At 36.0% G+C, this 25,263-nt stretch overlaps 1 protein-coding gene across 8 annotated transcripts in view; it reads left to right on the top strand.

Annotated features, from left to right (window-relative positions):
* ASPH (aspartate beta-hydroxylase) overlaps nucleotides 1–25,263 on the top strand; it is a 112,145-nt gene that overhangs the window by 48,286 nt on the left and 38,596 nt on the right. For 5 of the 8 annotated variants that reach the window (XM_063169311.1, XM_063169284.1, XM_063169345.1 and 2 more), the window contains 5 exons: nucleotides 1,284–1,322; nucleotides 2,665–2,706; nucleotides 4,104–4,157; nucleotides 5,101–5,145; nucleotides 14,729–14,770. In XM_063169311.1, the coding sequence (XP_063025381.1) occupies nucleotides 1,284–1,322; nucleotides 2,665–2,706; nucleotides 4,104–4,157; nucleotides 5,101–5,145; nucleotides 14,729–14,770 (222 nt within the window). The remainder of the gene's footprint in view (nucleotides 1–1,283; nucleotides 1,323–2,664; nucleotides 2,707–4,103; nucleotides 4,158–5,100; nucleotides 5,146–14,728; nucleotides 14,771–25,263) is intronic. The other 3 variants (XM_063169293.1, XM_063169301.1, XM_063169326.1) reach the window with 3 other exon arrangements.

Here is a 25,263-nt window from a genome sequence, read left to right as displayed (position 1 = left end):
GTGAAAGAATGCTTGGAAGCCATAGTGGAGATCTGAAATCCTTGCTCTCAAATGTGAAGCTTGTGGTTTTGGCATGGGCTCCAAAACTGCAGTTGAACCCCACAAGAAGATTCACATAAAAGCCTTCAGATGCAGTTGTCTGTGAAATCAGCAGAAGTACTGCTTTGAGTCAATTTCTCTTCCCCATTTCTATGACGTTTCCGCTCTTTTTTTTCTGGTGAAATATTTTCTTCAATCATGGTGCTTTCTAGAGTTCTCAAAGCTAAAGACAGTGCAAGATGATTGCTGGCCAGAGCAGTCCAATTTCTTTTGTGACTCTGGCTTTGTGAGGCTTGGCTATTAATTCACATCAGGAACTGCTCTAATAGGATCACTGTAATCACATCACTGAGGTTATTGCTAATGTTAAAAATTCTTTAGTGGAAATAAGTGCCCACAGGAGGGTGTAAATGATTGATCATAGCATTTGGAATACAAGAACTCAGTTATTGTACATAACTTCCAGTTTGAAGAGTTTCCTACGTTTTCTGGCCATGAAACTAGAGAAAGAAAGCAACCTTGAGATTTTCATTAGAAAGAAAGAGTCCTGGATGTTTTTTTAAGGATATTCTATAAGAACTGTTTTTCAAAGGAGTATGGGGAGAGCCACACAACCATTAGTAACATACAACAATATCTTAAATGATACAATGATAATATAAAGGTGGACTTTTTTTTTTTGTTTTTGTTAGTGTTATGTAAATGGCCTTTTTCAGATGAGGATTAGTACCTGTTAGACAATTTAATTATCCAAACTGAATGAATCTTTTTCAGTCTAAAATTCACAGTAAGTGTATATTGAAAATTCAGACAATGGATAGCATTTTGTCTATTTTCAGACATTATCTAAAATTAAATAACGAATATTCTTGATCTGCTTCTTCTTCAGAATTACAAAAATTAGACAGTGCAAAGATTAAATCTATGCAAAGATTAAGAATGTAGAAGAATTGTAACAATTCTTCTGAGTGATAGATTTGTTATAATTGTTTCCAAAATTTCATCTCTGTGATAGAAAGTCTTGAAATTTCAGCAATATGTACACATATGGTTTGGGGTTTTTAATGTAGAATTTCTGCTACAAGCTCCAGAAAGGCTTCATGTATCTATTCCCCCAAACCAGGGAAAGTTTTTTTTAAGGCCTTTGCTTTTGTCATTAACAAAATAACTGTATGTTTAACCAAATTTTTAGAATACTTTGTGCGTATCAACCACCCAGGAGCTTTACTTTTCTTTCCTTTCAGAACCAAAACATGAAAAGCAGACTGAGACTCAAGATACAGGTATATACCTATATATATATATATATATATATATATAAAATATTTTAGGCAATTTAGCATAAAGATAGTAGACTTAGTCTTGCTGTTTATATATATTGAAATACACAATCTGTGTGTGAGCTTCAGTCATGCCATTGCCAGTTATGGCAAAGGTTCATTACAGCCTGTGTTGTTATGAGGTCAGATTTTTACTGTGACCTGAGAAACTTTGTTCTAATATGCCATCCTTGAGGATTCATCTTGAAGGTCTCAGATGACACAAAGTGGGGTGTCTGAGGCTTTTAGTGAACAGCTGGACCACAGTAGTTCATCACAGACACTGCTTCTTGAAATGAGCCCTCCTCCTGATCCTGCAACCAGTGTGTAAGATCATTCAAAGTGTACAGGCTGTCAGTGCTTTGATGCAGACTTCTTGCTGGTGCATTTGTCTAATTAGTAGAAACAATTTCAAATTATTTGTCTGCAGATTCTCTCTGAGTTCTGTATACTTGGTTGTCTTGAAATACCTGCTCTTCTGAGGGTCATCTCAGACAGCTGACTGAAAAAACCCCACAATCATTTAGTTTAGAAGGAAGCCAAGAAGTTCTCTAGTGTAAATAAATGGTAACAATCTGTTTTGTCACCTTTGTTATCATAATCTTAAGAGGACAGTCAAATGAATTTTAAAAGTGCGATATTAAGAGAAAACAAAAAGAAATTATTTTTTCTGTAGAATCCATTAAGTTGTAGAGTTTCTTTGTTGTGCTTCAAGAAAGAAATTAGGACTCACAAATGAATTGCCTGTTTATCCAAATAAGACTTTTGAAGTTTATAGCTATGCAGGTTTTTTGGTTGGTTTTCCCTATGTCTAGGAGATGGAGTTGGTGCTGCAAAGCAAGAACATGGGAGTACTTGAATGTATTTAGAAAGATTAAGAAGTGGTTTTAAAATTTCAGTTATTGTATCATAATCCAGGCAACAATTGTTGAAAAGGTACAATTGAAATTACTAGCTGATGAATAGAAGAGCTATTTAGTGAAACAGAAAAGAATATTTAAGGTGTATCTTTCCCCTGGAATTCATCAAAGTGTCTGCTTCTTAATGTCAGGTAAACATGTCTACCTGCTAGTTGTGTTCTTTTGTGTAGTGTGTAAGTTCCATCGCTTGAGGGCTTGAATTCATTCTTGCTCTGAATGGAATGTTTTCTTAGCTGTTGAGGACCTTCCAAAGGGGGTGAATAAAGCCACAGGTATATATTTTATAATTATAATTGTGATCTTAGTGTTTTGATGAAATAGTTATGTTTGAAAAACAGGTTAAAAAAACCCAAGCTGATTATACATTTTCCTTTTTATACTTATAGAGGAAGTTAATGAAGATTTTGATATTGCTAAAGACCTCTCAGGTATGAAATTTTATAGCTTGAAAAAGCTTTTTTCTTCAATTTATACTTATTAATATATTTAAAAAAAATAAACAAAAACACAGCTGAGAATAGAATAGTGGAATATATAGAAGGGATATTTGAAGATCATCTAGTTCAAATTCCCTGCCATGTCTAGGGACATCTTATTCTTAGTCAGCTCGTTCAAAGCTCTGACTTTAGTCTAGCCTGAGTTTAAACACTTCCAGGGATGGAGCATCCATTACTGTGCTGGTCACCCTGTTCCAGTGACTCACCACACTCTCATAAAAAGTCTCCTTATGTCCAATCTCTGCCTCCCCTTTTGCACTTCAAAATCTGTTGTTCTGTTGCTACAGGTATGAGTAAAAAAATCTCTCTCCATCTCTTTTACGAGATCCCTTATTGAAAGGCTGCGGTAGGGTCTCACTGGGATCTTCTTTTGTCCAGGCTGAACAGTCCCAGCCTGTCAGCCTGCCTTCCTAGGAGAGTTGCTCCAGCCCTCTGATCATCTTCATGGGCCTCATCTGAACCTGTTCTAACAGTTCCATGTCTGTCTTGAGCTAAAAACTCCAGAGCTGGATGCAGCACTCTGTAGGGTGTCTGGGGAGAGACTCCTCTTTAGATGCATCCACAGATGCAGCTGGCCTTCTGGGCTGGGGGTGTACACTTTTGGCTCATGTCCAGTGTTTTATCCACCAGAATATCCCAGTCATTCTCCAAAGGGATGCTCTCAATCTCTTCTTTCCCCAATGTTTCTTGATATTGGAGGTTGCCCTGACCCTGGTGCAGGATCTTGTACGTGGCCTTGTTGAACTTCATGGCATTCTTATGAAGTGCTTATTCCATTGGTCAAATTGAGCTCTCTGGTAATTTCCCACATTGCTACTCAGAAAGGTTATGTTGTAAATTTTTGTTTGCTGTATTGTTCTTGAAGAATTTTAAATGAGTACTGTGTTAAATGTAATTTAAAGATCTGCTCTAAGATATTAATTTTGTTAAAGTTTTTCTCAAGCATGATGTTGGTTGAGTCAGCTAGAGCAAAGTCATCTAAGCAGTTTAGCCTGAGCACTGTGTGTAGGATTTGATTCTATGTTTATTTAGGTTTTCTATTTAAAAAATGTATTCTTGTATGATTCAAAGGGATAACCTACATTGTTTCACTCAAACAACAGTTGTAACTAAAACCCTTCCAGTGTGTGCAGTAGAAGTCCTAGTAGGTAAACTTTTGGATGTGAAATGCAATTAGTACCATTTTTCCTACTCTTCAGTTAACTGAACTTGTTAGTTTGTAATTTAAGTCTTCCTTTTTGTTTGATACTAATTCAAATGCGTGGCTGCTGGGAAATAAAAACAAAATTATGAATGTAATGTGAATAACTATCAACACTTCTGTCTAGGAATAGAAAGTAAGCAAACAGAAGACGATGTGGCCATTGAACCAGAGGAATCAGGTTTGTAAATTGTGTTTTCCGTGCCTTTGCTACTTTAAAAATTATTAATTTGGAATGATAAATACTATGGAATAGGATTCTATGCTGCAGTAAAAATACATTCATAACTTTTTCTGCAGCTATTTTCTTTCAAGGAGAAACATATCTGTGTTTTTGGAATCTAGCATCTTGGACTTTTTAATGACATATTTAATGGCTTAGAAAGCACTCTTCAGTTTCAGAAGTCAAGAGTGCTTTTTTACAGAAAAGCTGGTACCGATAAAAATGACCGTATCTGGTTATATGATGGAACTGAAAATTTCTTTTCCATGCTCTGTTTTCCACCAGCCAGTCAGGTGTGCATACTCAGGAAAGAGGGTATATGTAAGGAATAAAGTGGAGTGTCTCCTAAGCTTTGAGCTCTTTATTTATGGGATTCCCAAATCAGAGACAGTATTTACCCTCTTCAAATCTTCCTATTATTTACAACCAGCATCCTGGCTATTGTGAATTTTTTCTGGTGAGCTTGTGTCCTTTCAAGCATGTGTGCAGACTTCAGTGATGTGTGACATGTCTACTTTAAACATACATATAGAAATAAAAGTAACTGAATTTTGAAGTCAAGTATTTCACAGTTACACCTAGAAACATAATAGGTATATATGGATGTTTTCTAAGCCCATACTGTAGTAGCATGTGAAACTGGGATATGTGTGCTTTGGATAGTATAGTTTCAGAAATTTGAAGTATCATTTTTGAAACTGTGTGGTCTTACAATATTGGCCTACTTAAGTATGAGTCTTATCCTTGGAAAAATTTAGCCAAAGAAGTTTGCATCCCACTTCTGCAAAAGTAGTATTACAGAGCAGTCTTAATAGGTCACTGTGGAAAAATAAAAGGGGGCTTTTTGTAAATATTTGGGAAGTGGTTGAGTTTGAGTTATATTTACATTTTTCATTTACAGAAAAACCTGTTAAAGCTGAAGATTATTCAGATGATGTTCAAGTAGGTAAGTCAATATTGGATGCTTGGTTTTTTTTCCTAAAAAACTGAAGCTGTAACTACATGGAAATTAGTAATCAAATTACTTTGCAAAGGAATATCACTATTGTCAAAGTTGCTTCTTGGTTTAGAAGCAATAATTTTTCTGTTATACTTGATAAATGCCAATGATAATTACTGGGTTATATGAAAGCATTCCAAATAAGCTAGGTAGTTTTAATTTAGAATTTATTTTTAATGATTTCAGATAGAACTGAATACTTTTGAAAGGGAAGTGCAACAATTTCAGGTCTCAATGTGCGTGTACTTCCTCTCCAGGGCAATTATCATGGACAATGATAGTGTTACTTCTCTGTGTGTCAGTCGGGTCTGTTGGAATCTGACTGTGGCACATTCTTTGGGCACTGATCTGGAAACAGGGACTGTTTTGTCATGCCATCACATTTTTCTTGGCATAACTGATTTTAAGAACAAGAACACTTCCAGTTTTTCCATCTGTTGCCTGACAGTAGTAGACATGGATTTTACCAAAACCATTTTTAGCATAGATAAGTGGTTTCTAAATTCAAGAACTGCATATTGTTACATTTCTTGGAGTTAAGTATGTCAGTTACTTATTTGCTTGTTTTACCAAACTAGTTGTGTTGAGTGGAACACAGAGTTGTATCTCAGGGCAGTACATCAGAGAAACTGCAATCCAAGACCTCTAACAGCTGTATTCTTGTTTTGTGTTGGTTAGCCTGAACCCCCTTTCTGGGTTAGTTATTCTTTGTACTATGCAGGAGCTCTTACAAGATGTGGTGCTCAGAGTTCTGCATTGTTGTTTTGTTTTTTTTTTTCCTTAGACTATTTGTATTTGGTTCTTAGTCATGCCAAAAGTAGCCAGAGAAGTGAAGAAAGCACAGGAGGCCTTTTGTGGTTGTCCAGTACAGATTGGAGGCATGGTTTAGTTCATGTTTCAGTTTGTGTGCTGAACCTTAGCTGAGGGGTTTGGTGCATAACTGTGTTGTCTGCAAGGTCTTTCCAAGCTGTTTATCACAACAGCCATGTGGTGTGTTGGAAAGTTGAAGCCATAGCTATTATTTAATAGATGCATTAGCTGAAAGTGTTTTGTTTCATAATGAACATGAGGTATTCTTAACCAAAGCTTATAATCAGTGTAGAAACAAACAGTAGCTATCTTTGACAGTATGGGCGAGAAGTTCAGCAAAGGTAAACTTCACTCAGTTTGTTATGCATTAAGTTGGAACTGGAGAAGAGGAAAAGATGTTTTCTCTCAGAAGAGGTTGCTATTTAAAGTTAAAATTACAAAAAGGCCCTTAAAGAAGTATTACAAAATTTCAACAGTAGATAATTCCACCACACAATGTCAGTTGAGGATATTGAGATGATTTCTTGAATTACACATGCTATTTTGAAATTCAGTTCAGCATAGAAGTGCCAAGTTGAAATCTTGGGGTTTTGGACAATATTTCTATTGGGTTTTGTATTGTAATTTTAAATATAATAATTTTAAATTTTAAAATAATAATTTTAATATTGTAATGGCTCAATCTTGCAGCTGTAAATTAATTTTTCTACCTTCACCAAAAAAATAAAAACAACTTAGGTGTTTTATATAGTAGTGGTGGATTTTGAAATATACCATTTTGAATCATAACATCATTTAGATTGGAAAAGACCCTTAAAGTCAAGTCCAGCTTTAGACCTAAAACTGGCAAGTCCACCACTAAACCATGTCCCCAGGTGTCATATCTGCACATCTTTCAAATGCCTCCAGGCTGGGGACTCTACCTCTTCCTTGGGCAGCCTGTTCCAATGCTTGACCACCCTTTTGGGGAAGAAATTTTTCCTCACAACTTATTTAAATCTCTCCAGTTGCAACTCAGCACTGTTTTCTCAAACTGTCTCTTGCTACTTGGTGGAAGAGGCTGACCCTCACCTGGCTACAACCTCTTTTCAGACATTTTTGGAGAGCAGTAAGGTTCCTCCTGAGCCTCCTTGACTCCAGACTAAACAGCCCCAGCTCCCTCAGCTGATCCTTATGAGACTTGTGCTCCAGACCCACCCCCAGCTCTGTCCTTCTCTGGACAAGCTGCAGCACCTCAGTGTCCTTCTTGCAGTGAGGGGCCCAAAACTGAGCACAGGTTTCGAGATAAAGCCTCCCCAGTGCCAAGTGGAGGGCAATGATCACTCCTCTAATTGCAGATGTATTTGCAAATAAGATGGTGGAATTGAACCTAGTTATCCACTCTGCTTTTGTTCCATTCTGATACTGAGAGACTCCTTGCCATTTTCAAACACTGCTAGAATGAGAAATAGCTTGTTCTACTTGGAAATTGTAGGTATTTCTGACTGAATCTTTTAGATTTGTTCTTTTTTTACCTGTGGTTGTTTTCAAAATTAGTGCAACACACCATTTAAATCACAAAATTATCTTGACATCTATCATGGCATAGCTTTTGGAAACACATAGTAGCAGCAGCACTGGAAGGAAGGAAATATTTTCTTCTTCTCTTCATAGGGAAAAAGTGAGAGAATCAATCAAAATGTGTTTTAAAGACACTTATTACAGTTATTAAAGACAGGTAATTATTAGATGTAATACAATGTTCGTGATCCTTTGTTTAGGAAGTAGAAAATGAAAATAATTTGATCACAATCTGAGCACAAAATTGAGCACTGCACTAAGTTAAAAATCCTTATAATTTGTGTAGTTATGTGGGAACGACTCTGAAGGCAGAAGAACTAGTATTTATAACTTTTTCTAAAAATCTTATTGTTTCAGCACATGAAGTTCAAGTAGCATTTTGGGAAATTGACAAAAGAAACAGAAGACATAAACTATTGACAATAAATAAAATTTTATTAAATTATTAGTTCTTCTGCTATTAAGTATATTTACCTGGGTTTTTTAAATGTGAATGTTTCATTTTGAAAGCAACATTACTCTCAAATTTTCCTCTCAAATTATGACATTCACGTTTTCTGGGTTTCTTTTATATCTTCTTTGTGATGGAGGATTCAGTATGGGAGATTTTGTTGTCAGGAGACTTTCTTCTTTGTTTGATTTTATTTCATCAGTTGTTCGAAGCTAATATTTCCTGTACTAAGCAGTGGCAAACATAACTTCAGATAGTGTAAAAGAAATTCAGAAATGTCACTATGTAATCCTTATTCTTCAGTAGTTTAAATTATGCAACTGCATTTGAAGCATGGTGGCACCAGTTTGTATCCAGTTTGGAGCAGTTGTTTGGTTTTTAGCTAAAACATATCTAGTTTTTTGGAAAGAAAGCAGGAGATAGCTCAGAGATTGAATTTAGCTGTTAGGAACATTCTCATATCACCAGGGAAAACACTGGGTGTGGGATTTGAATATGCTGGAGTGCAAGTCAAAAGATTTTGCTGACTTCAGAACATATCACAAGAAAGTTCACACTAGTCAAGTACATCCTTAGGTACCTGTAAGTCCAGTTTTCCAATTCTCTGAGTTTACTTCTGAAATTACTGCCAGTATTCTTTTCCAGATGTAGGATACTTCTGCTGTTATAATCTGCACTTTTATAAACTAATGGACTTTATAAACTAATGATTTGATAAACTAGCTTGAAATATTACTGATTTGGATTTTCTGGCTAATCCTGCTTTACACTGACACATAAATTGCAGTGGTTGTGATAGAGTGGTACTTGTTGGACACATATTTTAGGGACATTGCAGGTTTAGGGGATACCATTATTTTCTGTATGTGCTTGTTTGTGTTTAGATTTAAAATATCTAAGGGTTGCTCCACTCCTCCCCTTTGCCTTGTATCCTTGCCATTTTTATAACTCTACATTTATTTTACCAACTGCTGAAACCCCTTATATGTAGAGAAATTTCCACTTTAGAACCTTGACCCTTCCTCATTCCCTGGCTCCTCTTTTCCAGTTGCCTTTGACTTTAACAAATAAAACCCAAAATCAAACCAACACTGAAAACCAAACCAAAACCAAAATTAAAAATGTTTAAATGCATTTGTGGCATGGCCTAGATATTCTTTACAAGGTAAATAAAGTGCCATATGGTAATAAAAAATTTACTGCCTAGAAAAATACTTAGAAGTTTGTTTCCCACCTTATACAGCAACTTTGTGAACATTCATTAAGGTAGCTCTTAGAAATAATAGCTTTTTCATATTAACTAGTCTGATACAAAGTTGCATTTTTTAGCATTTAAGATTTTTTTGTTGTTGTTTTAGAGGAGTTGTGTTTTGGTTGGTCCTTTAATATAGATTTCCCCTTATTTTTTCAGATACTTAAAGCTTCAAAAGAAAAGTCCCTACATCAGGAGGACCAGTCCTAACCATACGCTACAAAAGGGGAGCAGATGGTTGAAATAGACCTTATGATGTAATTACCAAGCAGTTCAGGGTTTGGGGAATGAACACTAAGATGTTGTAAATGGGTTTTAGCCAACTGTTATTTTAGTAAGCATTTTTAACACTTGGATGTTTAGTTTACATTCCTGTCTGATATTTTTTTTCCCTTGGTCAAGTTTAGTGAATTGATTATTTTTCTTCTGTGTTTGTGACAAAGTTACAGCTTAGAGCTGCATTTTATGTACTGTTTAAGCAACTGTTAATATTCTATTTATAACATAGCAGCAGGTACATTTTTTTCAGATTTTAATATATATCTTTTGTTGTGGATTCATACAGTATGTACAGAGCAGTTTGGTCAAATGAAACATATGAAGTTATGAATTTTTAAATGTTTCATAACTGCTGATATAGAATACAGCCTAATTGCATTTTATTAAAAAACACTAATCAGGCACACACTATGCTGTGAAGTTTGACTTATATCTCTTTGCACTGATGTTATGTCAACAGTTAACGACATGAATTTCAGGTGATTTTTAAAATACCCTAACAAGGTATAAAATTTGTGTTTAATTCATTCTTGTAAAAGACCAGATTACAAAATTAGAATTTTCAAAAACCTGTTATGTATGAGTTACCACTTTTTATTTTTGCTCATCTGAATTTTTCAAGCAAAAATGTCAAGAGACTAGATGCTAGCCTGACAGGGAATCAGTGGAGATTGCAACAAGACTGAGTTGCTGGAATCAGGTTGAATTCAGTAAAATTATTCCATTTTGGTTCACCTACCTATAATGATCTCAAAGCTGGCTTTAATAAGTTTTATATTCAGTAAGTTACTTTAAAAGTCAAATTTGCATAAACACTCGATTTGCAAATTTTATTTTAAAAAAGTATTTGGAAATTCAACCTTAAAAAAATATGATGTCAGAATTTAGGACCTACAGTTATGAATGCTCTTAAAAATGGTACATCTGAAATTTAGGTACTGTGAGTGATTTAGAATTTGAATATAACAGGTGTGCTTTTTACCTGTTCTGTGCTGCTGTTCCACAATTACGAAGACATATTTTATTCTTTGATATTTTGCATGTGTTCTTTTTTGGCTCAGGAATAATTGCTGTGATTTTAGGAAGTTGCCAAGCCTGTTACAGGAGCTTAGGAGAAATAAAGTAATATAAATTTAAAAAAAGAAAAACCAATTTGGTAACCCTAACAGTTGGTTGCCTTTTGGTTTACAGGAAGGCTTTCAATTTCTGTAACACTGTTTTGAAGTCAGGGTTTTAGATGCTTACATTTGTAGTGAAAGGGGCATCATATATGCTTGCCCTTTTTTTGGGTTTGGGTTGTCAGTAAGACTGACATATGTTACATCTGATCAACAAATACAGATGTCCCAAAGTGATATCTTTAGACTTTTCAGGAAAGCAATAATACTCTTAGACTGTGATGTGTTTTGGGATGGGATATTCTAGTAAAATTACCTGTGATTGTGAATTGCAGAGCAATAATTTTTACAAAGCCATATTTTGTGAGGTATCTTGAGAATTATTTTAGAATGGTGAATGGAGGACTTTTTATATAACAGTGGCAGCCTATTTGTAGAATTATGGGACTGTGAGAGTATATTACGCTGTGATTGAATTTTAGTATTTTGTAACTGGGTATGTGATTTTACGTGCTTCATGTTTACAAAAAAATGCCAAGCTAAGCAAGGTCAAGTGGACTATTAAAAATATGTATATTTAAACCATTTTAATGTTTGGCTGCAATAAAACACAGAAGAATATCTTTGTCGTTCTAGTGTCATTATTTATTCCCAAATGTATTAAATATTAGGTATAGGGATAAATATTTGACTCAGCCACTAATTAATATGCTTTTTAATTGTGAATTTGAATATTAAAAAATGTATTTGAAAGTATTGTTCACAAGGGGCAAGTAGCAAGTAAAATAAATTAATTTTATTTCTGGCTGCTGTTATGTGAAGGAAATGGGTGCTATGCTAAGGTCTGTGTCTTCTGTAATTGTGTCGTGGTTGTCTTTTTGGAGTATTGACATTCTGCAACCATTCTGAATTTTTTCCATGAAACATCATTTCTGTTTGTAACTCATAATGGATGTGATAGAACTTCTTAACAAACACAAATGTCTGGGAAAAGTGATATATCTGTTTTGCATACAGAATATTATGGTTATGGTCCATAGTTTAAACCAGAAATCTGATCAGGTCCATGCAATTCTGTGAAAGCAAAAATCTTCCTTGACCTTTTCAGTTTTCAGACACTTCCATAGCTTTAATGGTCTGGTATTGCTGAATAGTAGTTTAAGAAAAAGTCAGAAGATTACCTTTTCCTTAGTATTTTCACATTGCTGCCTAGCCACTTGTTATATGTCAGTGAATCTATGAAATCTTGGATTCAGTTCCTTTTTTTTGGAAATCCCAGGAAGAAATACCAGTAAGCAAAGAGTAGCATACTAAAGTTGTATTTTAATACTGCCAATTTACTACAGTTTAAGTGACTTTCTAACATTCTCTGTAATTGAAAAATTACCATATCATGGCACTTCTTTCTAGGAAGTAAAGAAAATAGCTAAGATTTCACATAGTAAAGATACTGAAAAAGGTAATGATTTTACTGAGCATCATTTGTAATTTTAAATGTTTCAAAAATTACATATCTGTAAATAAATTGTATTGTGAATTTATAGTGTTGATTGAGATTCATATAAAACCTACAAGGTCTGAAACACATTTTTAATTGTGACTTGGGTCGTTCTCATATGCCGTCAAACATTTAGTTGTAATATGAAAAATAAATTTATCCTCCCTGGTAGAAACCTGCATGGGAGTCCCTGGTGCCTTGTTATGTAGTGATAGCACTCCTAGCCTACAGAGATTAGCTAAAGCTGTTTTGTCAGTCATTTTCATCTTGAATTATTTTGCTGGAAATGAAGACATTGCATAAAGGATAAGAGTGGTTTGAAGAGCTAAGATTTTTTTGTTTGTTTGCTTAGGCTACAGTTGGTTTAAGTTGGTGAAAAAATAGTCTCGAGATTTATTATCATATCCCTTTCTTTGAGAGAGCACATTTTTAAGCCTTTGTCAGAAATAGCATAATTAAAACCTTTTGCACCATTGAAATATGCTAGGGATCAGTGTGGAAGGAACAAAGCAATATGTGCTGAATATGATGCTGAAGTGAATTCTTAGTGAAGTGTGAATTCTTAGCTTCAGAGCTAACAAGATCAAGTTGTGATGAATTTCAAGACAGCTACATAGGAGGAAAAGTGGGAGTATTTAAAGATCATTGGAGAGGCTTTGGTGAAGTCAATGGCAACTAATCTTGCAGAATGCAGGTTGAAAATAGTCTGAGAGTTTGGAGAACTGATTCTAGTGCATAAATAGCTATAGAGGGCTGTAGGTTATATGTTGCATGAATCTCAGGAATAAAGATATGTCAAGCCAGACAAGAAATGGGAGATGGGAGCAGGCTTTAGAGTGGTGAGGTCATATACATTGTTGTTCCTCTAATGACATAGAAGTTGCAGAAATAACATGAATGTCCAAGATTGGACAAGGTGTGGAAGCAGGTTATCCAGTGACCTAGAATGAGAAGAGGGCCAGGTGAGAATCTCAAGTGCTGCTGATAAAGGAGAGAATACATGGAAAATGGGTGGCTAACTAGCGTGATGTGTCATGGTAATGCAAGGTGGTAAAAATACAAATATGAGTATATGAACTGGTTTGTGTGAAAAGTGTAAAACTATTATTTCATCTGGTGCTGCATTGTTGCTCTTTTTAAAATGTAGTGTTTTGGAGGACATATGACCATTTTATTGATTGTGTGATATGTGCAAAAAAATACAGTAGCCAGGGTTTTAGGAAGTACTGCACAGTGCTTTCATTAATACACTGCTACAGTAATAATTGTTCCTAGTATGTAATTCACCCGATAGATCTTTTGTCATTTCTTGCAATTTAATTGACAATCTAGATCTCATGATGTAATTGAAGAGGTGAATGACTTTCAGCACGACCATATTTATTTAATTTACCATATAATCAAGTTAATGCTCATTCTGCCTTGTACTGAATATAAATTAGAGTTATAGTGTCCATACATTCAGGAATAGCAGTTGTCATTCAGGAATAGCAGTTGTCAGCCTATAGTAAAGGATGAAATTAGACTGTTGAAAAATTTGATTTCATGTGTGTGCATAATCCAATATCTTCCTTAAAAAATGCAATGTTTTTCTGCATTTTAAAATGTCATATTCACACTATAATGCTTCTGAGCAGTCAGTTTAAAAAGCAGTAAAGACTGAGTATTCAGAGAAGGTGTCTCTAAATTACTTGGAAATTAAAGAAAAAGTTTTTTATATATGTAAGAATACCTCAAAATTAACCACTATATGCTAAAGAGGATAGTAACTAGCTAAAAAGGCAACAGAGCTCCCTATTTAGTGTTCTCTGAGTTTATTAGGAGGAAATACTGGAAGCTTATTGGGGAAAAAATGGAAATGGAAACAATAACAGTGTTAGAATTGCGAGGCAAGATGCTTTTTATGTTACAGAGTAGGGCAGGATCAAAAAATGTTTGGGAGGGGAAGATCTTTCTGTATCTACCACCTTCATGAAATATGTATACATGGTTTTTGTCCAGGATTTAGTTTGCCTTTTCTACAGACTGTCTTAATGCTTACTTACATCTACTTCTGCAGTCAGATGTTTGCAAAACACCTGTTACATTGTTTTAAAAGTTGAAAAAAGGCAAAAGCTTCCATATGCCCAAGTCACTTCTAAAAATGAGATTAAGTTCCCAACTGATTTTTTTTCACATTTAACCAAATGTATTGAGTATTAAGCTAGTGTTTCCAATATTTTTTAATTAGTGAACAGATTTTGTTTCTTGCAAAATAGCTTGCATTGTAAGTGTATATCAACAAAATTTATTAAATATATAGAGGAGAAATTCTGTGAAATGTTTTGTGATGGAAGCAATATTGTCATATTTGAAGCATCTGCAGGGAAAGACCTTTTAAGTAACCAAATAGGTAACTAAGAAAATAATCTATGGTTATTTTAAAAAATAAAAACTAAAGAAAAAAATCCTATTTACTCAATTATGTTTTGAATATAAATTGTCATTTTCTTATATCTCTTTCTTATCATAAAATGTTAACATAAATTTATTTCAATGAAATTATATTTTTAATGTTCTAGGGAAAAGTGAAAAAGAAACTGAACAAGACAAAACAGAAAAAGGTAAGTCTGAAAGTAACATTTTGTTCTGAAATTCAAGACCATGCTTTCTGGGAGGATTGATTTAAATCAGACTAAAGACTAATGAAGCTTTGCTCCGATACATTTCGTGTAGATAAACTGCAGTTGAATAAACATCCAGAGAGTATGTACTTTTATAGGCTAACATTTGGTTGTTTCCAAGGCTGGCACCAATGTATGCCAATCAATCTTACCTGGTTGCAGAATGGAATGATAGAATTGTTTAGGTTGGAAAAGACCTTTAAGGTCATCAAGTCCAACTCATAATCTAACACTCACTGAACCATATTCCTAAGTAACATCTTTTAAATGCCACCAGGACAGCCTGACAACCTTTCCAGTGAAAAAAATTTTCCTAATATCCACTCTAAACCCACCCAGGAGCAACTTGAGGCCATGGCCTCTTATTCTGTCCCTTGTTACCTGTGGAAAGAGACCAACTTCCACCTCACTGCACTCACTACAATCTCCTTTCAGGGCACTGTAGAGGACAATAAGGTCCTTCCTGAACTTCCTTTTCTCCAGGTTAAACACCCCCAAACACTCCCAGCTGCCTCATCAGATTTGTGCTCCGGACCCTTCCCCAGCTCCGTTGACCTTCTCTGGACACACTCCAGCCCCTCAATGTCTTTCCTGTAGTGAGGAGCTCAACACTGAACACATTTTGTTCATTTTTGGGTGGAGGATTTGGGTGCAACCTCACCAGTGCTGAGTACAGAGGGACAACAACTGCCCTGCTCCTGCTGGCCACACTAATGCTGGTACAGGCCAGGATGCCATTGGCCCTCTTGGCCCCCTGGGCACACGCTGGCTCATCAGCTGCTGTCGACCATTACCCCTGGGTGCTTTTCTGAAGGGCAGCTTTCCAGCCACTCTGCCCCAAGCCTGTAGCATTGCACTGAGCCATGGGATGGTTGTGACAACTCCTGCAGTTTCAGGACTAGAATATTCAGTGTCGTACTCCTAGATTAGTGTTCTGGAGGTCGGAGTTCCACCAAGCTCTTTGTACCTCTGAGGGCAAGAGGCAATGTGAGCTACCTGGCCCCTGGGGCTGGGCTCAGCACTGCCGGCTATGCTGAGTGTGAAGAGACAAGTGACATGCAAATCAGTCCTTGTTGAGACCATGATTGCATGGTCTGTCTTAGGTTAGGTAGGAAAGTGCAGAGACAGATTAGATGGAAAAGAAGTGAGGTTTTGCTGAAGAGCCTGTGAATCTGCTCTCCCTGCAATGACATTTGTTCTGGCCCCATGCGTTCCCTGTCACTGCACAAAGCTTGCAAAACCTCCTTCACGGGCTCATGGCTGGTTGCTGACAATGCCCAGAAACCTCAGGGCCTGTGCCAAAGGATTCAGTGGCTCTACTCCTTTTTCATTCTGTTTCCATTTTCTTTGTGGCTGTTATTTTATATTTGAGTATTTAGAAATGCTACTTTTCCAATATTTCGGTATGGTTTATTTGGTTTGGGTTTGTATATTGCTGGTTTAAACACAAGTTTCTAGGACTGGCGAAGTTCAGACACTTTATATTTAAATATTAAATATGTCATATGTAAGCATTACATATAAAAAGTAAAAAAAAACCAACCAAAACAACTTGGAAAGCTCGGCAATTATGCCTACATTTCCATTTATTGGCAGGGAATATCTTACTGCAATGGATTTACCTACTTGATAGTAGGAAAAAACTCACCATTGTGTGCTGCTTTTACTGACCTGTTAGAAAAGCATAATAAAATGATGTTCAAGAGCCATCCAGTATGGGAAAAAGCAGTCATAGGTAAAAATACCAGCTTGTGTAAGAAACATACTAGTATGCAACATTACTCATCAGAGCCTGTACAAGAGCTTTAGATTCTGAAACTATGACAGAGTGGAGCAACTTCCCTTTTTTACCCTAGGTGGTTTGTGGCTTTGTTTCTTTTTAAACAGCGACTAAATAAATGTCACTGCATATTACAGAATTTCTATAAGGTAGAAAAACGGATAGTTTTGTTTTCCAGGTTAAATTGTTAGAATTTTTCATCCTACCAGGAAAAACAACCCTGCATTTTAATGAACTTTGTTTATGGGTACACTGCTTGTGTGATCTTCATACAAGCTGAATTTTGTTGAACTTCTTTCATAGTTTGAACTGTTTTAAGTTTCCACTTTCAATGAAAGTGGTTGGCTATAGATATCCTAGTCACAGGAAGTGGTATAAGGTACTATTGAATTTGTTTATTTTAAATTACCCTGATAAAATGCAACAATAAGTTGATGAGAGATGGATTATAAAATATACTGTACTGTGACTGTTATATGTAGGAAACTTGGAAATCTGAGGAGTTGGGAATTTGAAACTTCATGTTTGGCTTGGGTTTAGGGTTTGCTTCTGATTCTGAGAGTACATTCTGATGTGCAAGTCTGCATTTGTTTTGTGGTATTTGAACATACATGCTCCAAAGAGCTTCTGTGCAGAAAGTATTTATAGCTTTGAGTAGCTCTTGCAACTAAATATTTTTCCTGCTGCAGTCTTAATAGTACTTGGTTAGCAAAGTGTCCTCCTAATAATTATGTAAATTTTAGTATTCAACAGTAATTCATCAAGTTTATTAAAAGTCTTACTGAAAATTCTTTGATATTAACAAAACCCCTATCTGGAAAGTTATCTAAAGAAATAAAAATTAAAATAAACTTGTTTCTAACATACAGTTGCTTCAAGGTTTCTCTGTTATATGTAATTGAGGTGGATTCTTCATCTGCTCTATAAGAATGTAATCAGACTTTATATTTAAACAAGTAATTGAAATGGGATGGGTATTCCAGGTGTATATGGGAACTAATTCTTTAAAAGGTTTCACAGGTAGTACAATGCAGGATATTCATGCCACATCCATAAGTTGTCTTTCCATCTGAGGTGGTTTTAGTTGTTTTGGATCACACAGTCTAAAAAAAAACCAAAATTAACTAAGCAGCCTAATTTTTTAAATTTGATTTATATTGGACATATATTAAATACTTATTTATATGGCTGAACAGATATAGAAAATGAAAATATAATTTTCAGCTATGGACCTGTTTGTTTCATATATTGAACTTCAGCATAGGTGTATAAATAATAATGTTCCCTTTTCAAAAATGATGAAGCATGTCAGTAAAAATGAATGCTGTTTGGCTGGAACACTCAGCTGCATTGCATTAGGAACAGAAGTACATGTAAGCCAGGCTTAGGACAATATCATTCCACACATGGCCCTGCCCCTTGGTGTCATTTTGATAACAGGTCAGCATTCACCACTGTTCACTCTAGGCTTTTACCTTTGAAGATATGTAGGATTCCACTGTGATACCAGTAGAGATCTAATCTGAGGAGATTAAAGTGCCATTCTTCTGACTAAATGTAGGGCTTTGCTGCAGGGATTTGCCCTGAATTCCATTGAGAACAGAGCTTTTGTCTGGAGAAAGAACTTACATGGTTAGGTCACCTCCAGCATTGTCTCCTGGAGTTAGGTGGGCTGAGTTCCACCCTTTCAAGCTCTGCTTATAACAGTATACATATTACCTATTGATTTCCAAATTTGATACAGGTTACAATTAAATACCTGTGAGCTGTGTGCAGAATGACCAACACAGAAGTGTAGTTGTCAAAGTCCAAAACTGCTGCATAATGCCATTCTGAACTAAATATATAGGACATTAGAATGTTATAGTGTATTTTTTAATAGAAAGTCAATGCAGAAATTTCTTTCTGGTTTTGTCAGAGGATTGCTCAAGTCTAGCCTTTGAGTGAATCCAAAAGTCTTAATGGTGAAAGAGAGGTGAATGATAGAAATATATACCAAAATCAAAATTATCATTCTGCTGTTGTTTCTTATGATCAACATCTAACCAACCAACCAAAAGTAATTTCATACAGAAAGCCCTGTAGAATACTTTTTACTGCAAGGGAAATTGTCCTGGAATAACTGCAGTTAAAGATTTATTATAGTAATTAGATTCCAGCTTTATTAGTCTCTAAAATGCCTCAGTTTTTATTGTCTGATTGCTTCCCCAGATAAGTTAATTATAGTGGTTTTGCCTGTTCTACCAATAGAGTTTAGAAAGATCTTTTAATTATTCTAGTGCTCCTGGTTTAAATTGTGTAGCTGCAGTTTACTTGGGTTTATACATTCTAAGTTATCATTTATAGAAGCCCATAAAACAAGTAGATAACTTACACTCTCTGTATCTCACCTAATGAGCTTCCCAAACAACAGGACAATGACAGGAGTTTTTCATCATCATCAAATTCTCATTCAAGTGTCCAGTGAGATGCAGCACAATTTCCAAAACTAATTTGGGTAATGATATGGGGCTGGTATCAGGAGGGAGGACAATTACTTGAGCAAACTTTGAATTCCAAGTAAAAGTCTACTAATATATGTATGTTCTTCAGAACATCATTGAAACTTTGAGTTGGGAAGGTGTAGGGTGGTTAGTGGGTGACAAAGGGAATTAGTAAAACAGAAGGTCATGAAATCAGTTGGAAAACGACTACAGACCATCATCATCAATATCTACTTGTCATTGACCTACACTCAGAAGTTGCCATTCACAAGTTGCCAAGAGCATTGTTTTGGAATTTGTATCACAGCAGGGATGGGAGGATGTTTAGAAAACAAAGCCTATGACCCCCTCTGGAAATTGCTTCCTTAGTTTTTCAAAGTTTAAGACAGAGAACTGACAGGAGGAGCCTTTGCTACAAGTGACTTATGAGATTGTATCACACGAAGGGGTTTTTATTTCAGATTAGCTTTAGAGATGGCATAACATAAGGAGACATAACTATATAGTTATAGTCTCTACAATTAAATAATTATAACTTCTATTAAAACTCCATTTAAGACTCAAATCATACAATTATAGAACAGTTTGGGTTGGAAAGGACCTTTAAAGGCCATTTTGTCCAACCCCTGCATTGAGGTCATTCAATTTTCTGGCTAGCAGTAAGCACAACATACAGTCAGTGGAGTAGGATTGTTCCAGTGTACTTCAAAAATCAGTAACTGGGGACCATGTGTCCTCAAGATGGCTGTAAAGACCAGCCTTTATCTTGAATCACTTATATCTAACAGAGTAATTAAACTGTTATAGTCTCAACTCCTCTCTGTTTTGCATGTGAGTAATAGCAGATGTAACATCAAGGAAGCCACCAGGAATGCTCCCTTAACATCATAGTGACAATATGAATGAATCAATAAGTGAATAAAAAAATCTAATTACAAGAACCAAACAACATTTATGAGGTGGTTTGTTAGATAGGGAATAGTGTCTTTCCAACCTCATGTTTTCTCCCCCAAGTCCACAGAGGGATTGTAATGTTATTGTCTCACCGTTTCTGAGGACCTAGAAATTTCATTAAAGACAAATTTAACAAGAAATACTTATGCTAATATGTAATATGGACTCTCACAGAGCAGGCCCCTCTCAATTGACTGTAAATCTCACAGCATTAGTTTCCAAAGACTGAAGCAAGGCTGTTTATCCTGCGTGGAAGGCAACCTTTCCCCCAAAACCCCAAGTCAGGCCAGCCGGGCTGTCACTCATTGTTCTCAGTGAACAGACCAGGTTCAAAATGTCAGCTCCAGCACTGGAGGTAAGCCTGCCCCACAGCCACACCAATATTCTTAGGCTCTGAGTATAAGAAAGGGAGCAGAAGGCTTAAGAAGGGAATCATTAGAGCAAGAGGGAGGAGGAGAAAAGGGCAGCAAGTGGAAAACTGCCTGAGGTGGTCCTAGTTGTTATTTCCTCCTGGTCATGGTTGCATATCACCTAGCAAGCTGTTTGAGGTGCCCTTCCTGGCAGGTCTGTTGGAACAGAATAAAATCATAGAATTGTAGAATATCTGCTCCAAATATTTTACAAAGCACAGGGAGATGCTTTGTATTAAGTGTATGGAAGTGCATACTGTTTTTTAGATACAAACACTAATTGTTCTGGAAGTGTTTATAGCAGTATGATGCTATCTCCTACTCACTTTGCTCTGGAAGAAAACTGTACATGCATCCTTTGATCAGAGGCTCAGAGTATGGCAGCAAGGACAAAACAATTCATGCTATGTGTTGTGGTAAAGATGTCCTATCTTTTAAATTATCTTCTCAGGAAACAACAATTTGAAGCCTTTACAGTGTAGAAAATACCTTCATCCACTTAAATTTGCTATCTGTTAAAATGCCCAGTGTGTGGCATCTCTCTAGGGTAAAAGAAGTGTGTTAGTTGTCAAAGATAATCATGATAGCATTCAATATTTTTGTCCAATTCTGGCTAATGTTAACTGGTTTGACATACCAGACTGATATCTTATCAGGCAGGTCATCAGTGTTTTCTCTTTTAGGAGAATGAGGTTTTCCTTAGCCTGGATAATGGTGTTATATTTCAGATGAAAAGATGAAATGGAGAGATTTCACACACACAACCATTCCCACTTCTCTGGAAGCTAGAGAGGATTCATTTGCTCCATTATAGAAGTGGCATTATTAGTTATTTGTGACATTTCTGAGGTTTTTCTCTATTGCTTTGGACTTAGGGTCATATGTAATCAATTTTTTTGACATGTACTAGTTATCTCTTTTTGTTTTCCTTGTTTCCATGTAACTGCCTTAACATAATTATCTAGTTGGTGTTTAATACCAATTTCCAACCTTGGGTTCTGCTCAGTTACACAAGAATTTGCAGACATTTGATCATGTGAGCACATTAGTCTAGAAATTATAGAAAGTTTTAATTCCTTTATTATTATATCTTTAGGCAGCTTTTCACATTAAAAGCTATCAAGTATCAAGAAATGTAATTTTGTGATTAAATCAACAGTTTGCAAAATTGCTTTTCTGGTGCTGTTTGGATGCTTTCTTAAGGTAAATAGATCTGCTTCAAATGAAGATTTACAGAACTTTATTTTTTGAATGTTATTAGTATTTTATTTTTTACAGAAAAAGCTAATAAGAGCAGTGGGAATTGAGATTGCTTTCTATCACAAGACAAGTTTTTAATCACTTATGGCTTTTCTGGAATTATAGCACTGCAGTGAAATTTTGCATTGGGAAAATTTTTGGAGCTTCAATATTCTATTGCTGGCATTGGGCTAGGAGGAATCTCAGCTACTGAGACGACTGGCACAGTGAGCTCCTGTGAGGATTTCTTTGGTTGTCAAATGAGGGAGTGAAAGTTCCTTGTGTAGTTACAGTGTTGGCACTAAAGCACATTGTCTTATAATAATACATTACAGAAGTTGTAAAACATATGACTAAGTGGGACCCTAAACCTTACTTTGTCTCTTTAGTTGACTGAAGGCCTTATCAACTCTGTGCATTGTTCTTGGCAGATGCTTACACATCTTGTTAGTTCAAATAAACAGAATTTTCGGTAATTAGAATTCCACAATTGCCCTCAGCAACTGGTTCTACTGTGCTTGCTCAGAGATAGTAGTTCCAGATGTTCAAGCCAAATTTTCTGTTATAGCCTTTTTTAAGCCTTCTCTTCCTTATCCTAACTATGACGATACAGAAAATAATTTATTCTTTTCATCTCTGTAGCTATGCTTTACAGGGTAGTGTGTACCTGTCTTCCCATGGCAAACTTTTTATTACTGCCTTTTGGCCTTTCTCACTGTTCTTACTTATTGTTGCTCCCCTCCCCACTCAGTTAAAGGCAAAATATTTTTAAACCAGTCTTCAAGAGTGATTCAATTCTGTTTATTAATTTGTTTACTTTTCCTTAATTTTGGTGTGATTCTCTTGTGGTCTGAAGAGTATCTAGCAGTGTGTTCATTATTATTCAAAAGTAATTTCTCTGTCCCTTGTAGAATTAAGACTGTCACTGCTTTTGGTGATGACAAGGTGCTTTTCAACATAAAACCAAAATATGCCCGGTATTTTAGTTTGCATTTACCAAAACAGTTATATGAAATATTTTGTCCAAAGTTTCATTGGATTATATGACAGGCTATTAAGTTTACTGTAATGTAATACATTGTAATACATTGCTACTTCTTTTTTTTTTTTTAATTCTGTACCGTGATAAATGAGATGTGAGATTGCTTGTCATCACTGGTAATTGTTTGTTTTGTCTCCAGCAAAAGAACTAGCATAGAGTTTCTTGTGAGACTTCTTCCCAGCTTGCTGCTTTTTCAGTGGAAACTGTTTTCTCTGAGGAAGTCTTCAGGAATCCTATGACAGCAGTCCTAGATATAATGCCTATTCTCCAAGGCTATTATTGAAAATCCTCAGTAGTATTCTTGAAAGTCCAGGATTATTACCATTAGGTAAAAGGATTATTACCATTTTAATGCTCAACCTAATTTGGACCACAAACCGACCAAGCAGTTGTGTGATCATGCACAAATTCAGTGTCATGATGAAATTTGTCATTGAAGAAAAATTACATATATTTTCCCTTGAAAACAGATAAGTTAACTTCTTTGTATCATTGAATTTAATATATTGGGTCACATCTGCTAAAGGATTATTGCACTAGAAGGAGGCAATGGATAATTTATTAAAATACCCCTGCAGGGAGATAGCAGGCTATCTGGTTAATATAGAGGAATGCTTGATGGTTACACTGAAAGCTCCCTGGTGAATCCTTTAACATAGAATAGAATGGGGGATGAAAATGATTGCTCGTTATATAATGTTTACTGTGTTATATTGGTGCCTAGCAGATGAATAATATTTATGTTAACAACTCCTTTCCAGCATTTTATATTGATCTCCTGCTGGTCTAGGGCTGATATATAATTGTACTGAAAATAGGAAGATAGTACTTTTTTTTGTAATGGAGGATGGTAAATAGGTTCTTCTAACATATTACCCAAGTTGGATATGAAAAGGAAGATATTGTATCTTTGTGCCACAGACTTGTAAGATTTTAATTTACTTTTTTTTTTTCCTGAGCTCTTTCTCACGTCATTGTAAACTTAAATGAACTGTAGAGAGTGTCCCAGAGGCAGTGGGAGTTTCCTGGTGGGTGGGAAAGCTTCTTTCCTTTGCCTCAAAGGAACCTCACTGTTGCCATGCTTACTGAGTTTGAGGAAGACCAAATGACTGTCTTTCCACGAATGCTCAAAGCTAAAAAGCTGACAAATAGCTGTTCTGCCTCACTGAAATGCAGTTCCTGTGTAGCTGGCCGACCTTAAATAAAGATTTTCATTCATGATGTAAGAACTGAGAACTCACGTTTTAGTTGCTGTTTATGTTACTTAGAGAACAGAAACTAAACCAAATGTTTGGTGGCAATATCACATTGGAAGCTCCCCAGATACTGCACCCAGAGGAACTGACAAGCCTCAGTTTTCTTGCTAACAGCAAAGGACAGTTTCACACGGCAGCTAAGAGCAAAATGAACCTAAAAAGTCCTCAAGGTCACTTGTTTTCATTGGTTCCTTGGGTTGATGTTTCTGGTTCTTCCACTCCTGCTGTTAAGCACGCCAGGCCTTAGAAACAGCAATGGTTTCTTGAAAAACTGAGCTGGCATATTTTTTAAAAAGAAAAAAAAAAAAGCTAAACTCAACAAACCTTTTGCATGTTAAGAGTGTTCTTTTCAGGCCCAATGATATTATGTGAGAAACTTCTCACCTGTCAGTCACTGTGGACTGAGGGTTTGGAGTGGAGGGCTCCTCGCACTTGTAATAAGAGCTGTTCATGTGAATTTTCCTGGATTTTACCTGGAAGAGAGCCAGTGCTGTGCCCCTTAACCATTATTATCATTAAATGCATGAAAAGGCAGTGAAGACATTGCTTTCCTATGAAATGGAGGATAATAAATACGACAGAAAAGGACTGGCATCAGCGACAAATTATTAACCTTGGTGATCTGCACAGTAAAGAAGTTCTTCCTTTTGTTCAGGTGGAACATCCATGCATTAGTTTCTGCCTGTTGCCTCTTGTCCTGTTGTTTGGCAGCACTGAGAAGAGCCTGACTCTCTCCTCTTGTCATCTACTTTTAAGATATTTATACACATTGATGAGGTCCCCTCTCAGTCATTTCTTCTCAATGCTGAGCAGGCCCAACTCCCTCAGCCTTTCCTCGTAAAAGAGACGCTCCAGTCCCTTAATCATCCATCTTTATTGCCCTCCACTGGACCCACTCCAGGAGTTCCATCTCTCTCTTGTCCTGAGGAGCCCAGAACTGCACACAGCGCTCCAGATGCAGCCTCAGCAATTGCTCTAGGCAAAGCATATAGTCACAACTTTTAGAAATTACTAGTGTGCTCTGATGATCTTTTATTTCATGATACCATATAAGTGTAGGAAAATAACAGTTCCCTCTGCTCTTCCCCGTCAGTTGAACCATTTGGGAAAAAAAGATCCTTGACTGTAATGTGATGAAAAATGCTTTATTCTAAACTTAACTGCCAAGTTACTCAATTTGAATGACTGAAGTTTACTTTTTCAGATAGGAGTTTGTGACTGTAATAAGTAAGAAATCAGTTCCTTTTCAGAGTAATTTGAAACTGCCTT

The sequence above is a fragment of the Melospiza melodia genome, chromosome 1 (assembly GCF_035770615.1).
Source record: "Melospiza melodia melodia isolate bMelMel2 chromosome 1, bMelMel2.pri, whole genome shotgun sequence".
NCBI lineage: Eukaryota > Metazoa > Chordata > Aves > Passeriformes > Passerellidae > Melospiza > Melospiza melodia.
The sequence above is the reverse complement of the archived record's forward strand: the minus strand, read 5'-3'. Positions and strand labels throughout refer to the sequence as shown.